Raw genomic sequence first — 14838 nt, forward strand, 5'->3', positions numbered from 1 at the left:
GAGTCTCGGCTTCGTGACGTCGTGACGAATCCACGAATCCGTCTCGGCCTCGCTCCGGGCTCGGCGACCCCTGTCCCTCGGCTCACGGGGGTCGAAGGTCGTGGGGGTTCGATCAGGGGCCGTGTCCTGCTTTGGGGTTTCAGCTTGAAAATGATCGATAATGTGGAAACGTTTGAGCGACGCTGCTGAGCGATTTATTAAAAACATTTAAAGCATTACGAAAAAGAAAGAAAACAGAAACGTGATGTGGTTGTGATTTTGCGTTGCTGTTTCGTGTCCAGCTCCAGAATCCAGCTTTTTTCACCTGCTTTGATTTTCATAAATGTCACATCAACCCCCATGCCATGTGATTATGAATATGAATGTTTGTGATACTGCCTCTGCTTTACTGGAGGTGCTGGGTTGATGTGAACACAACGACGTCTCATTGGCTGCAGGTCTGACTGACATCATGTACCGCCTCGTCCTCTGCGTGTCCGTCGCCGTCGCTCTGTGGTCGGCGTCAGTGCTCAGTGTCTCAGGTGGGTGAGTCACTGATATCTTTCATATGTTGGTGGGAATGGATGTGAAACAGCTGTTCGCCCCCTTGTCTGGACCCACGACAACGTTTCAATGGCCCATGTTTCATCCTTCCACCAAGTTTCGTGGACATCTGATCCGTAGTCTTTAATCCTGCTGACAAACAAACACATTCTATCACAAACCTCTGGTTCTGTCCGTAGTTTGGGGGTTTTATCCGAGCAGGTTTTGAGATATTGGTCTTCTGAGATCACGGAATGGATGACGCCACATGCTGCGGCGCTGTGTAATCGTCCGGCTTCTTTGTCGTTCCTCAGTGTTCTCGGAGCCGGCGGAGGCTCACATGCTGCTCCGCTCCCGTCGGGCCAACTCCTTTCTGGAGGAGCTGAAACCCGCCTCCATGGAGCGCGAATGCGTGGAGGAGAGGTGTAACTATGAAGAAGCCAGAGAGATCTTCCAAACCAGGGAAGCCACAGTAAGACGAACTCTTCACTCTTTTAGATTCTCTTCCATCCTGGCTATTTTTTATTTTCTGCCCTGCAGCCTCCTTGTGTGGACTGTGGTGGAGGGTGAACCATTGCATCATTTGCAACCATAAGGCCAGATATACTCATTTTGAACTACACCCACGTGTGCACATCAAGCTGCCTCACGGAACCTGCATCCATCGGTTGTGCACCTCCTCAGAATGAACAGTGTCCACAAGATGCAATACGCACATGGTCAGTAGGGGGCAGTGTAGAAGCACATACTAGAAGCAGCAATCAGGGTTTTTTTCTTCCGTGATCTCAGAAGTAACCACAGACTAACCTGCTTCAGTGTCGCCACGTTTTTTAATTTACAAAATGCAAATCTGGAATTTCTATACAGTGAGTTGTGTGGTAACCTCTAGTGGAATAGTAACATGTGTAGTACACAGCAAGTATGTGAACAATTACGCTCATGACGTATCCGGTTGTCTACACGACCTTGTAGCTAAAAAGATAATTCCCGGCTTCCGCCCTGAGCGTGACGTCAGAGGACAGTGTCTTTTATTGTCCAGCTTCATCACTGACTTCTTGTTTTGTGTGTTGGCAGCTGGAGTTCTGGACGGTGTACACAGGTGAGAGATGTTTCCTTAAAACCATTAACACCCGAAGTCTGGTTTCGATGTTCATTTTCAAGCTGAGAATTAAAAACCAGAAACTGCAAAGAATTTCTTTTGCTGCTCTTCACCGAGTTGTAAAACTTTTCACGCCCGGTCTTAAAAGCTGATGACGCAGGACGTGTTGTCCTTCCACCTCTCACTCACCTGTCTGACAGACAAATGAGCGTGAAGACTCAGGTGGCTGAATAACGTGTAGGAGTGGTGACACCGTCTACTGTGGCAAACTCTAAATCAAGTCAAATACACCAGATGTCAATTACAAGTCAGAGGCTGACGTGGATGTTTTTCCCACTCGGCAGCACTAACGTACGATTTGAATGTCACGACGTGTCAGCTGATGTCAACGACACTGATTCAACATGCAGGTTTCCTGTGTGCAGACAGAATGCGCAGAGCACTGTGGGAAACATACTGCAGTTGATCTGACTGTGTTTCAGATGGGAACCAGTGTCACGCCAACCTGTGCGTTCATGGAACCTGCGTGGACCTATACCAAGCCTACGCCTGCCGCTGTAACCAGGGATACGAGGGCAGATACTGCGACCAGCGTGAGTCTGAGTGTGTGTGTGACGAAGGAGAGGATTCAAAGATCCCTCCACCACAAAGCAACATCCTCCACCACAACCTCAGAGAACAATCAGACTTTGACTGGCGTGATTGTCCATGTTCCACTGAACGGAACAGAAAGGGTCAGACTGAACAAAATCAAACCAACAAAAACAAGAAAACGTTTCCTACTGCTGGTGGTGTTCACGAATGCAACTTGATCCAGGGTGTAAAGTAGACAATGACAAAATTGTATTCTTTCTGATTAACACCTTCAATGTTCTCCTGATTAAGTCAATTCCTCAATAATTAAACAATTACAAAGATAGTTATACACAACAGTCCACTTTTCTGTGGATGGACCAACGGATTCGCTGGTTAATTGTTTGAGCTCCAACTCAAAAACAATTCATCAAAGTTCTAGCAAAACTCTTGTGATACGAATGTGAACGTGTGAAACTCTGTGGTTCAGTTGTCACGGCCACTAACTGCTCGGTGGATAACGGCGGCTGCGGCCACGAGTGTTCGGAGGCCGAGGACGGTCTGACGAGGAGCTGCAGCTGTGTGACAGGATACAGACTGCACGCCAACTCCAGGAAATGTGTCCCGAAAGGTGAGAAGAAGTTTGACACTTAGTTCTTTTCCCGCGTGGAGAGATTTTACGAGGAAATCATCATGGATTCATGTGCACAAATCCTCAAAGTATAGGTACGTGTACTTGTATGTACAATATCCCCCCCCATCACCACCTCTCGCTTAATGTATTGTCCCGTCAGGTTCCTCGTCCTGCGGTCAGCTGCTGATCGCCAGGTCGTCGTACACTAAACCGATGGATGGTCTGCAGCCGTGGATGGTGGGAGGGGAGGTGGGGAAGAAGGGAGAGAGTCCCTGGCAGGTAACAAGACGTCAAGTGTCCTTCTTTCCCCATTTACCATCAGTTAAGGTTTAATGAGCATTAGACAGGGAAGCGGTCTGTAAATAAAGATGGACGACGTGACAGCTCCCAGAACATCCTGACGCCCCCTGGTGTCTGGCTGCAGTATGGGTCACAAGCCCCGCCCCCCTCCATGTCAGCAGATGGGACATGTAGATGTTTCTGTCACGTGAGGTCGTTCTTATCACACTGACGTATGTTGATGTCTGATTGCTTGGATTCTCAAATCAATCAAATCTGATCAAACTATTCCCCAAACCTTAACTTTGTTTCATATGTAGTCAGAGACGTGTGACGTTATATTTTCGTGTACAGGTGCTGTTGCTGAACCCCAGAGGGATTTTTCTATGTGGCGGCGTCCTCATCGATGAGAACTGGGTGCTGACGGCCGCTCACTGCATCGCCCCCAGCCTGAGATATAGAGTTCGACTCGGTGAGTCTTCATACCAAACGCCCGCAAACTGAAAGAATTCATGACATCATCCAGGGTTAATGAAAATCATTGAATCATTCAAATTTCTGCTCGAAGGACGTGTTATAACATCTAACAATGGCTGAAGCTCTTCGTGAGCGACCGTCACCTCCACCTATACTTACAGCAAGAAGCCCGAGAAAAATAAGAAATAGCAGCTTCGAACATAACGCTTTTGTGAAATATACAAAGTTTCAGTCAGAAGTGTTGTGTAAAAACACTTGTAGGCGATAGCTGACAGGCACTCAGCACCTCAGCTAACAGATATCCTGGGAAAACCCTGTGATCTGTGTCTTCAGGTGACTACGAGCGTCTTAGAGACGAAGGCACAGAAGTGAACCTGAAGGTCATCAAGACCTTCAAACACCCAAACTACTACAAAGGCGAAATGGTGGACAACGACATCGCCCTCCTCCGCCTGGAGACCCCCGCGCCCTTGACCAAGTACATCGTCCCCGTCTGCCTGCCGGGACGCAAGTTGGCCGAGCGGATGCTCCACCTCAACGGCACCGCCACCGTGGTGACGGGCTGGGGTAAGGATGACCTGGATAGCGTCCAGTTGAGCTCGGCGCTCAACGTCATCAAGGTCCCGCTGGTCAGCCACAGCATCTGCACTCAGCACATGACCCACAACGTCACAGACAACTTCCTCTGTGCCGGGATCCTCGGCCAGAGGATGGACGCCTGTGGGGGGGACAGCGGGGGGCCGATGGTCACTCTGTACCGAGACACCTGGTTCCTCATTGGTCTGGTGTCCTGGGGCGAGGGCTGCGGCAAGGAGGACAAGCTGGGCATCTACACCAAGGTGTCCAACTACAACGAGTGGATCAACAGAGTACGTGACGAATGGGACAACGGTCGACATCCACAACAACCCCCAAACATCTAAATCCCCTCCGGCCCCAAAACTCGATCATGTCTGGTTCTTAAACCCACATGAAGCTGTAACCCACTTTGTTAAATAAACTCATTCCGTCTCAAGAGGCTTTGGTTAACTTTTTGGACAAGTGAGTCAAAACGGTCAGTTCAAAACATTTGGTCCTGAGTTACATATCTCAAAAACTATCCAATGGATTGGCGTGACAGTTTACACATTCATGGTCCCCAGAGGATGAACCCTGCTGATTCAAGTGCTCCTCTGATTTTTCTTCTGGCACCAACGACAGGTCGAGTTAGATTTTACTTGAGGACTTCAGAGCAACAGCTTTGATTTTAGGTCAGTGTCACACTGCAGTTACACAGTAGAACTCCAGAAAGGAACTTTATAATCACATCTTCCAGACAAAGAGGGGGCCAGATACTTTTCATACAGGTTAAGGGAGGAGTTTCAATAACTAGGGACAAGATGGTAAATGAGGATTTCACAGAGCACACAAAGCTGGATCCTGAGTGACCATATAGCTTTATTTCATTCTTCAACAGTTTTGTACATTAGCGGAGTCTTAAAGGGACACAGAGCATTTTCAGGCCTAATGTGTTAACAAGTGCTGAAGGCCGTTGTTATGTAACACACACGTTACTGTACCTCCACACGGTCTGGTCAGAACTCACACGATGAGGTCCGGTGTGCTTTGGTCAAATGATTCAGTTTAATTCGGTTCTAAGCGACGGCACCAGAAAAGGAGGAAGAAGGTTTGTGTACCATCGGATAATCTGTAATTTTATCTGTAAAGTAAAAACAAAACAACTATTTAGAAAATAAAATCGAAAACTGTTTTTGGTCTCAGAATTAGAAGAAAAAAAAATCATTAATAAATTTCAGATCAACAGTTGATGCACGGTCTGAAGACACACCTGAGGCTTACACACACACACACGCACACACACACACACACACACACACGCACACACACACACACACACACACACACACACACACACACACACACACACACACACACACACACACACGCACACACACACACACACACGCACACACACACACGTACACACACACACACGCACACACACACACACACACACACACACACACACACACACACACACGCACACACACGCACACACACACACACACCACATACACACACGCACATACACACACACACGCACACGCACACACACACACACTCACACACACACACACGCACACACGCACACACACACGCACACACACACGCACACACACACACGCACACACACACACACACACACACACACACACACACACGTTTTAAACAACTCAATTTCAGCATCAGAATCATTTAGTAAAATCTGCGTCTAAATATCTTTATCTGAATATATCAGCTGCACTGACGACATGCTGCTGCTTGTCTCTAACGTTTCAGCTTATTCTACTGTTTGCTGCATTTGCACTTCACAATAATGTGTCGCTCACTCTCATTATCACTTTTAACCTGAGATTAAGTCTTTAATTGTTTCATTTACCAAGTCCAGTACAGGGGAGGACATTTGACGGCTGCTCAGAGTATTGATCATATACATGTTTAATATGTTTTATTAAAATTGACCTCTTAAACTAGATACTGTACAAGCGATATATTTTATACACAACTCAGTACTTGTGAAACCCAGATGAGTTCTGGTCTTTAAGAGTTAATTTCAGGAAATGGTACAGACTGAAAATAAAGATGGACGACGCGACGGCTCCCAAAAGTCCATCTATATTTAAAGTCCACGTTTTTTCCCCCTGATGCTCGTGTTTGAAAGTCAACAGAGCGTCTTTGTGGAGACCGTTCATGCTTCAGGTCTGATTCGTTTCCTGAAGAGGAGCCTTGACTCACTGGCTCTTCAATACAATGAAGAGCCAGTGAGTCAAGGCTCCTCTCTGGAGGTTGGAGGTGGAAGTTCAGCCACAGGCCTGGCACAGAATCACTGAGAGAACAACACTCAACTACAACTACAACAAGAAGAATAACAATAATAATAATGAACAATGGAATCTGGGGAGAGTATAACATGTTTCATTTCTATATTTATGTCCTGCTATGTCTGCAGAAAATATCTCTTTTAGTAAGACAAGATATTTTCTGCAGTTTGCTGTTACGTCGTCTGAAATGCAGAACCGATGACTGTTCAAATCTGCACTGCTACTTTTTCATATTCTTGTGCCAGGTGTCGGATAAAAACACGAAAAAATGGGTTTTTTAAGCATTTTGAAACTGCATGTGAGTGAAAAGGGCTAAATTAAGCTTAGTAGTGCAACACATAACAATTATTTTCATGATCAGTTAATCTGATGATTATTTTATTGGTTGATCGATCATTTGTTTTGTTCGTGAAACATCAGACAGAAGTGAAAAATGCCTGGGATCATCATATCAATCTTTGAATCTTGGAGTTGGAACCAGTGAAAGAAATAGTTGCAGTTGTTATTATTATCATCATGTGCATTGCATCAGTGCACATTACATAGCACAGAGTATATCGGGTGAATATGAATCCTACCTTTTGGTATCTAATCTAAGTTTTTTTAATTTAATCTATTTTACTTTACTTTAAATTTCTATATTAAATTTAACTTTAGTTATTGTATATCATTCCTCATTAGGGTTACTGAAGTATCTATGGAATCTATTAAACGATGTTTCATTTTGGACGCACGTGATTAAATATTACTTAACCAATAAAGAGGTTAATGGCTTTTTTCTTTCTTCTAGAATCTAGAGCTTGATTAAGACATTTGCGCTCTGAGTCAAACTGCAGCTCTGCCTCCGTCCGTCTGCAGCGGTGGAGGTGGACGAGAGGAAGCAGTTCACCTTCAGGACCCCATGAAGGCTTCCGGTCGACGATCAGGACTCCGTCTGTCCTCGTCTTTTCTTCAGATCCTGTTCGTATCTCTGCAGCTGAGACATGAAGCCGGGGTTCGGATCAATCACGTGACGAGACGTCTTCACTTTCTGGTAGAGGAGAGGAAAAACCAGAAGCAAGTGTTGAGTTATTCCATTTTAATTGTGACGGATCAGTCTGGTGTTTGATCGGCATCAGGTCTCCTGAACCAAAGACTGACGACCTTCAGGATGAGATCCTCCACCACGTGCCCTCTTCCTCTGTGTTTGTTCTTCTCTCAACAGTTCAGTTTACAATAAGAGAGAAGGTGTCGACGACGCCCCATTGATCCATTTCAACTGTAAACTCATCCTGTGTATACGGGAGGCAAATTAGGAAGACGACTTCATCAGACGGTCAACACGTGGTCTGCACAGACACACCACAGGCAAATACAGAAATGTGTTGTAAGTGTTTCCAGGGGACGCAAAAAAAAAGAATGGACCAGTCTGGGACATGCAAGAGCCCAATATCTGCTGTACGTACAGTCGTCCTATTAGAGCGAAACTGGCTGCAAGTTTTGCAGAATCTAGACAAAAGGGATCTGTTCCAGGGCTCTGTAGTTTCTAGGCAAAGAAGGCCCTATTTTATTTTAATTCATGTGTGTCAGTTAAGGATTTAGGATTGTGACAGGACAGTGTGTTGTGGCGTGTGACGCCATCAATACTTACAGAAAAGTTTTTCACTACAATTTAAAAGGTGCAAATTTCTATATTTAGAGTTTGTAGCCCTTGTATTGATATGATAACCCAGTCCAGACTAGCCACTGCACCTGTAAGGCAGCTGTCAGGCTCAGGTCGCGGTGCTTCATCAGGTAGGCGACGCAGATACTGGCCGAGCGGCTGCGTCCGTTCTTGCAGTAGACGACGCTGCGTCCTCCGCGGTCGGCCTCCTGCTGGATGGCATCGGCGCAGCGGTCAAAGTGGCTGTGCAGGTCCTCGTTGGGGTCGTCGTAGACGGGGACCTGCAGCCTGGTGACGCCTGTGGAGGGAAACGGCTGCTGCTTTGACACATTGATGCACAGTGTCACCGCCTCCTGCTGGATGAGCTCGTCGCTGCAGGCTGAACGGGCGTTACTGATGAACAGCGCATTGGTGACTTTACACAGTTGCAGCATCCTGATCAGCGTGTGGTTGAACTGACCCTCAGAGGCTTCCTTGATCTATTCTTAATCTATAAGATCAGAAAGAGAACAGAGAAACGTGAGTGTTAGTCATTTTCCTGTTACATTTAGGCAACCAAAGCAGCTGGTAATGGTTAAAGCAACCAACGTCGGCTGTTTGCAGGAGCAGATATGAGAACCCTGGTCTCCTATCCATCCACCTCGACCTCCTCTAGTTTTGGGAGGAAACTCACTACTCTGGCCAGTCGTCCATGCTGGTGCACAAAGGGTCATATGTTTGATTTAAAAAGTCAGGGGGGGACAATGAAGGTTAAAGTCCAGTATTCCGTCTCTGTTAGCCCCACGTCCTGAGGGAAATATAAGGCTCTGTGGTCACATTTGTCTTCATCAAATTGTTTCACACTATCAACATTTTACTGATAAACAGATGTTTCAATTTTTGTGAAAGCAAATCACTTCCAAATGTCGATTTTACCTCTGGTCTTTTCTTTCCCCCTTCACACTTAAACACACACACACACACACACACACACACACACACAGAGAGAAGTTATTAAGGATTTAACATTGTGTAAGATTTTTTTCTTTAATAAAACATTCAATGTACTTAGAAAAAAGTACAATAAGATTAAATAAATAATCTGTTGATATATTCTCATCAGATTTGTTTGTATATTAAACTGAGAAACTAAGAAAATGTTGGATGAAGAACTAGATTTTGTCACGATCGACTCTCTTCTTTAACACACACACACACACACACACACAATGACAGAGTACAAAGTGCATTAGAAAAAAAAATACTAAATGGTGAAATGTAGAGACACTCACATCCACAAACAAACACAGATTCCCAGATTCCCTCACTGACCCCTCAGAGGCAGCGGTGAGTGAAGGACCACCAAGGACACACCGACTCACATCCAGCTGTCAGCCGTCTTCAGGCTCGTGCTCCCCTTAGAAGAACTCTCAGGCGACAGTGATTCGTGTTTGGCAGGAGAACGGAGGGCTCAGACTCATCTGGTGTGTTCAGGCCTCATCATCTGATCAACACACCAGTGACACCACACACTGCTGCTATATTTACTGCACACACACGCTGACAGCTGCTCTGCTCTGGGTCCTAACACTGCTCAGGTTCACGACTGAATGTTACTCAGTAGAGCTCATTCCTCCGCCAAGGCCCGACAGTCCTTCTAGTCAATCAAGCTGCACCAAAACTCCCACACTCGTAGAATCAGTCCACTAAATATGCATTTCCATATTTTCTGGTGAAAATATCAGTGGGCAGTTTAAAGATGATCCGCTGTCAGAAAAATATGTATTATAACTAGTTAAAAAGAAACATGCTGATCGTAGAGAGAACAGTCTGTATTGGTATCTTGTATACAGGCGTGATGTCGTGGTCACTGTTGTCCACTAGAGAGGCAGAAACACCTCATGCATGACCTTGGAATGTGACTCAGGAAACTCAGGACCTGCCATTTAACTTTGTCTGTAAATAAGTAACACACAGATGTACATTGTAAAGGGGAACCGCCCATCATCCTTAAATATCCTTGCATCTCCTGTATTCGTCGGACGGCCTCAGTACTAAGACACTGTGCTGCTGTATTGACTTGTCCCCTTGCAGCAAGAATATATGTATGTATTAAATGTTTCTTTTTGCCTAAAAACCGAATTCAACTTTCTGTGTTCATTTCAGATTATTCTAACATCTTGGTCCCAGCATCCTTTCCACCATCCAGGAGCGGGGCTGAAACCGTGCACGGGGGAGCAGACGACTCCTAAACAAAGACCTCCAGCTGAATTGCTGTAAAGGGAGGCCAGTCACCACTGGAGGGTGGAAGGGTGACGGGACCCAAAAGAAACAAAACAAGAGAACACAGAATTGAGCTGTTGAAGGTAAGAGAATTAAAGTCGCAAAATTAGGATAAGCGCTAAAAAAAAAAAACTATAGAGAAAGAAATCAGCAGTAATAAACTGTGATCAAAACTCTGTGAGGTAGCGTGGTAGTCCATAGTCTGTGTGAGAAGACTACAGGAAATGAATAACTCCGTGTACACGTTAAAAGGAAATAGTTTGAGGAACTAAGGTATCGCGATAGGAAGACGACTGTTGTGTGTGTTTGTCTTTGTGTGTTGTGTGTTTTTGTCATTGTGTGAAACTGGGAGATAGAGATTCAGTGGTGTCTCAGTATTAACCTACTGATCAGACCAGTTGCTCGGGTGTATTCCATACAAACTGGTTGGCCATTGAAGGGGATTGTTGACAGTGTCTCAGCAGAGAAAAACAGACGGCGGAAACCTGACGGTGATAAGAAGAAGTAGAACTTAGTGGAGATGCAAAATGTATGTTTATAAGAGATAAGGAAAACATTAAATATTTGCAAAGATGGGAAAAGAAGTTCAGGTTTAGAGGTAGAATCACTGTAGAAGGATGTAACAAATTAGTGAAGGACATCGAAAAAATAGGCTTAACTAATCCAAGAGCAAACAAAAAGAATGGATTAAGTCAGGCCAGAGAGTGGCTCGCTGAAGCCCATAAAAGAAAGTGGGGCCAGTCAAAAGCAAAGAGTAAAGAAACCCTGGTGGACAAAGAGGATATAAACTCAGTAATTAGATCTAGACAAAATCCTCCAACTCCAGAATATGATGATGATCCACAGCCACATCCTCCTCCCACAGCCTCCTCCCTATACCCTGAGATACCCCAGCAAGAACCAATACTGCCAATAGTGTTACAAAAACAAGCAGGGGGTGACACACGATCACAGACATGGGTGGGGCAATTGGGCTATAGCAAAAGTGCAGGCCATGAGCCCATTTAAAGGTGCTGCTAGTGGAGCGGAACGTCCCCAAGTCAATGAGTTACTACCAATGATTCAGGTCCCTAACCCAAACCCAGGAGAAGATGGAGATTTAACTATGTATGTATACAGGCCTTGGACCGTGGAGGATGTTAAAAAAGCCACGGAAGGCATACATCATCCAAAAGTAAAAGTAGCCACATATATAGAAGGAGTAGAAGGGCTCTATGCCAGTTATAGTCTCAATGGGGTCGAAATTGAGAGAGCTATTAGACAGATAATGGGACACGATTGGTGCCTTATTTGCGGAAATTGGAATCCAAATGACGATCAGGGAAGGCCACTGCCATATGGTGACGCTAACCTTAGGCAGAGACTCACTGACCTAGAGGGACGTGTGAGAGGCAGATATCAGGCTAGAGCAAATTGGACAGAGATAAATAGGTGCATTCAAAAGGATGATGAAGATGTAGATCACTATTATCATAGGCTCAAGGAAGTGTTTGATAATCACAGCGGGGTTGAGGTACCACGAGACATGGCCAATGTTACCCCTTATGAGCAACAGTTAAAGAACGCATTCTTAAAGGGTAGCCAACCCCAAATCAGCAGCTTCGTCTCAAAACACATGGTTGATCATCGCACTGCCCGCTTACAAAATACTTTAGAATACGCCAGACACGCAGAACAACACTTTAAAGATAAAAGGAAGGCCAAAAAAGGAAATGAACTCATCTTAGAAGAAGATGGTGCGACAATATTGGTGTTAAATAGTGGAAGAGGCGGTTATAAGGGAAGGGGCAGAGGAAGAGGTAGAGGTAGAGGTCACGATACTGGATGTTGGGAGTGTGGACAAGAGGGACATTGGGCACAAGATTGTCCTAAAAAGAGAACGCCCAGCTATCAGACCTATCAGGACATAAGACAGGAACGAGCATGATTGGGCGAAGAAAGAGGGTCAGACAGGGATAAGGAGAAGAAAGAAGATAAAGAAATTGAAGAGGAAGTGTTAGAGTTGAGCACACTAGAAGTGCTACTATGGGAAGAGGAAAAACCAGAAGTTACGCTGACAGTACAGGGCAAGCAAATTAAATTTCTCTGTGATTCAGGCGCATCCAGAACTGTCGTCAACCCAGAAGATGTACCTCAAATGCAAATTTCAACAACCACTATTTGTGTAAAATCAGCTAATGGACGAGTTCATAGAGAACCTTTGTCAGAGCCCATAAAAATAACAGATCCAGTAACAGGTAAAAACAGTCCTTGTCAAGTAGTATTGTCCTACGTTTGTCCATGTAATCTGTTAGGAAGAGATATGATGCAAAGCTTAGGCATAGCTACAGTGCCAACAGCGAAAGGACTTAAAGCACTCAGAATGACTTCCTGTCTAGTCATCCAAGATTAAACACCTGTTCATTATTGGTACAGTACAGATTTGATAACCTCAGGGCCAGGATCTGTAACCTCAGCCCTACTGCAAAAGGCTGAGCAAGTAGTGCCACCACAGGCAGACATAATGAAACCTGAAGACTTACATTGCACTACGTACTACAAACATACTACAGGGCCAGACACAGAGTATGAAGAAAGATTCCTGAAGATCAAACAAAGTTCCGTCCATCTCAAAGACCTATATTTGGACAAGATCTTGGAGTTATGTAATAACAAACACAGGAAGTAGTTGGGGCTATCAGCCACCCAGAGCCAGTAAAGGATCAGACCCCCTCCAACAGAGACTGACCTTAATAAAAGGGTATGCCCAATCTTCATGTGGCAAGGACAGCTGTAACCCCTTAATCTTGACACTCAAAAGACCACAAGATGCAGACACCAGCAAGTACGTATTGGGCGCCTATGAGTTAGGGAAAATCTTCTGGGACATTTTGTCATAACAGTAATAAAGACACAGCATAACACAATCACAGCATCATCAGTAATCACACCAACTATCATGCCTCAGGGTGAAACTTTCTCATTAGTACAATATTTGACTAACCTGACCTATGAAGATAAAGTTGCTCTTGAGACAGGTTTTGCGAAAAAGAATGAATGGCTAAAATGGATGACATATACTACCGAGCAAAGTGATCAATCTGATTGCATTGCCTGTGCCAGAGCGAGACTCCAGCTGGCTACTACCCCGTTTCAGTTAAATAATAAGAATGACCCTAAGGGTCTCCAATGCGTTTTGCAATTATTTGGCAACAATGTGGATGGGATTAACTATATCTTTTACAATCAGCAGCGCTTTGTTAATTATACCAGGGATGCAGTAAAAGGCATAGCAGAACAACTGGGTCCTACTTCCCTCACAGCATGGCAAAACAGGATGGCACTAGATATGTTATTGGCCGAAAAAGGAGGTGTATGCAAAATGTTTGGAACTTTCTGTTGTACATTTATCCCAAATAACACGTCTCCAGATGGCAGCATCACCAAAGCCCTGGCGGGGCTGACTTCTCTGTCTGAAGAGCTGGCAGAGAATTCGGGCATCAGGGATCCATTCAGTGACTTCCTAGGCTCCTGGTTTGGCAAATGGAGCTGCCTAATAACCTCTTTTCTGATCTCGTTAGCTGTTGTTGCAGGAATCCTTGTTACCTGTGGTTGCTGTTGCATTCCTTGCATACGAGGACTCTTGAAAAAACTGATTGAGACACCCTTGACCAAGACCATGTATCAACAAATAATAACCAAGGATATTGGAGATCCTGAGAGACGTGTCTAAGTGCATAAAGTTGATTGTTATGATCTGTTTAATGAAAATCTAATGAAGTGTTAAGCAGTGATGTTCTGTTTAATTAACAAGTGCCTAGATGAACTTGTATATACATGTATTGTGTGCTATATTTAATGGTTTATTTGTGTTCTTTTTATTGGTATAAACAGGAGTGAAATATCAGAAAAATATGTATTATAACTAGTTAAAAAGAACATGCTGATCGTAGAGAGAACAATCTGTATTGGTATCTTGTATACAGACGTGATGTTGTGGTTACTGTTGTCCACTATAGAGGCAGAAACACCTCAGGGCATGCATGACCTTGGAATGTGACTCAGGAAACCAACTTGGTTGGTTGGTTGGTTGTTTGATTGGATGGTTGGTTGGTTGGTTAGTTGGTTGGCTGGATGGCTGGTTGCTTGGTTGGTTGGTTGTTTGATTGGATGGTTGGTTAGTTGGTTGGTTGGTTGGTTGGATGGTTGGTTGGTTGGTTGGTTGGTTGGTTGATTAAATGGTTGGTTGGTTGTTTGATTGGATGGTTGGTTGGTTGGTTGATTAAATGGTTGGTTGGTTGTTTGATTGGATGGTTGGTTGGTTGGCTGGATGGTTGGTTGGTTGGTTGGTTGGTTGGTTATTTGATTGGATGGTTGGTTGCTTGGTTGTTTGGTTGGTTGGTTGGATGGTTGCTTGGTTGCTTGGTTGGTTGGTAGGTTGTTTGATTGGATGGATGGTTGGTTGGTTGTTTGATTGGATGGTTGGTTG

General features: G+C 44.7%; 2 protein-coding genes across 5 annotated transcripts in view; one reads left to right on the forward strand and one right to left on the reverse strand.

Annotated features, from left to right (window-relative positions):
- The window catches only part of proca (protein C (inactivator of coagulation factors Va and VIIIa), a), a 4766-nt gene extending 167 nt beyond the window's left edge, over positions 1-4599 (forward strand). Inside the window, exons 2-9 of one of the 2 annotated variants that reach the window (XM_035634146.2) lie at positions 438-521; positions 837-994; positions 1597-1621; positions 2104-2214; positions 2685-2825; positions 2989-3107; positions 3462-3579; positions 3918-4599. In XM_035634146.2, the coding sequence (XP_035490039.1) occupies positions 452-521; positions 837-994; positions 1597-1621; positions 2104-2214; positions 2685-2825; positions 2989-3107; positions 3462-3579; positions 3918-4507 (1332 nt within the window). In that variant the 5' untranslated portion in view covers positions 438-451 and the 3' untranslated portion in view covers positions 4508-4599. Of the gene's footprint in view, positions 1-394; positions 522-836; positions 995-1596; positions 1622-2103; positions 2215-2684; positions 2826-2988; positions 3108-3461; positions 3580-3917 lie in introns of both variants that reach the window. The other variant, XM_035634147.2, reaches the window with a different exon arrangement.
- Positions 4600-5001: 402 nt separating this feature from the next.
- On the reverse strand, positions 5002-9705 carry dusp28 (dual specificity phosphatase 28). Of its 3 annotated transcripts, none has more exons than XM_035634183.2 (4): positions 9470-9705; positions 8198-8598; positions 7356-7496; positions 5002-5283 (listed from the first exon to the last, which is right to left on the reverse strand). In XM_035634183.2, exons 2-3 carry the CDS (start codon positions 8540-8542, stop codon positions 7389-7391), a joined length of 453 nt encoding a protein of 150 aa, XP_035490076.1. In that variant the 5' UTR covers positions 8543-8598; positions 9470-9705; the 3' UTR covers positions 5002-5283; positions 7356-7388. The 3 variants fall into 3 exon arrangements, with proteins under 3 accessions (XP_035490076.1, XP_035490075.1, XP_035490074.1); XM_035634182.1 differs by having other exon boundaries at positions 9380-9705; XM_035634181.1 differs by having other exon boundaries at positions 9420-9704.
- Between the last annotated feature and the right edge of the window lie 5133 nt (positions 9706-14838).

This window comes from Scophthalmus maximus, chromosome 5, assembly GCF_022379125.1.
Source record: "Scophthalmus maximus strain ysfricsl-2021 chromosome 5, ASM2237912v1, whole genome shotgun sequence".
Lineage (NCBI taxonomy): Eukaryota > Metazoa > Chordata > Actinopteri > Pleuronectiformes > Scophthalmidae > Scophthalmus > Scophthalmus maximus.

Coding starts and splice junctions, on each gene's coding strand:
- dusp28 (XM_035634183.2), bottom strand. CDS start 8,542: ATGCTGCAACTGTGTAAAGTCACCAATGCGCTGTTCATCAGTAACGCC. Junction 7,497..8,197: donor GCCTGACAGCTGCCTTACAG/GTGCAGTGGCTA, acceptor CTCCTCTACCAG/AAAGTGAAGACGTCTCGTCA.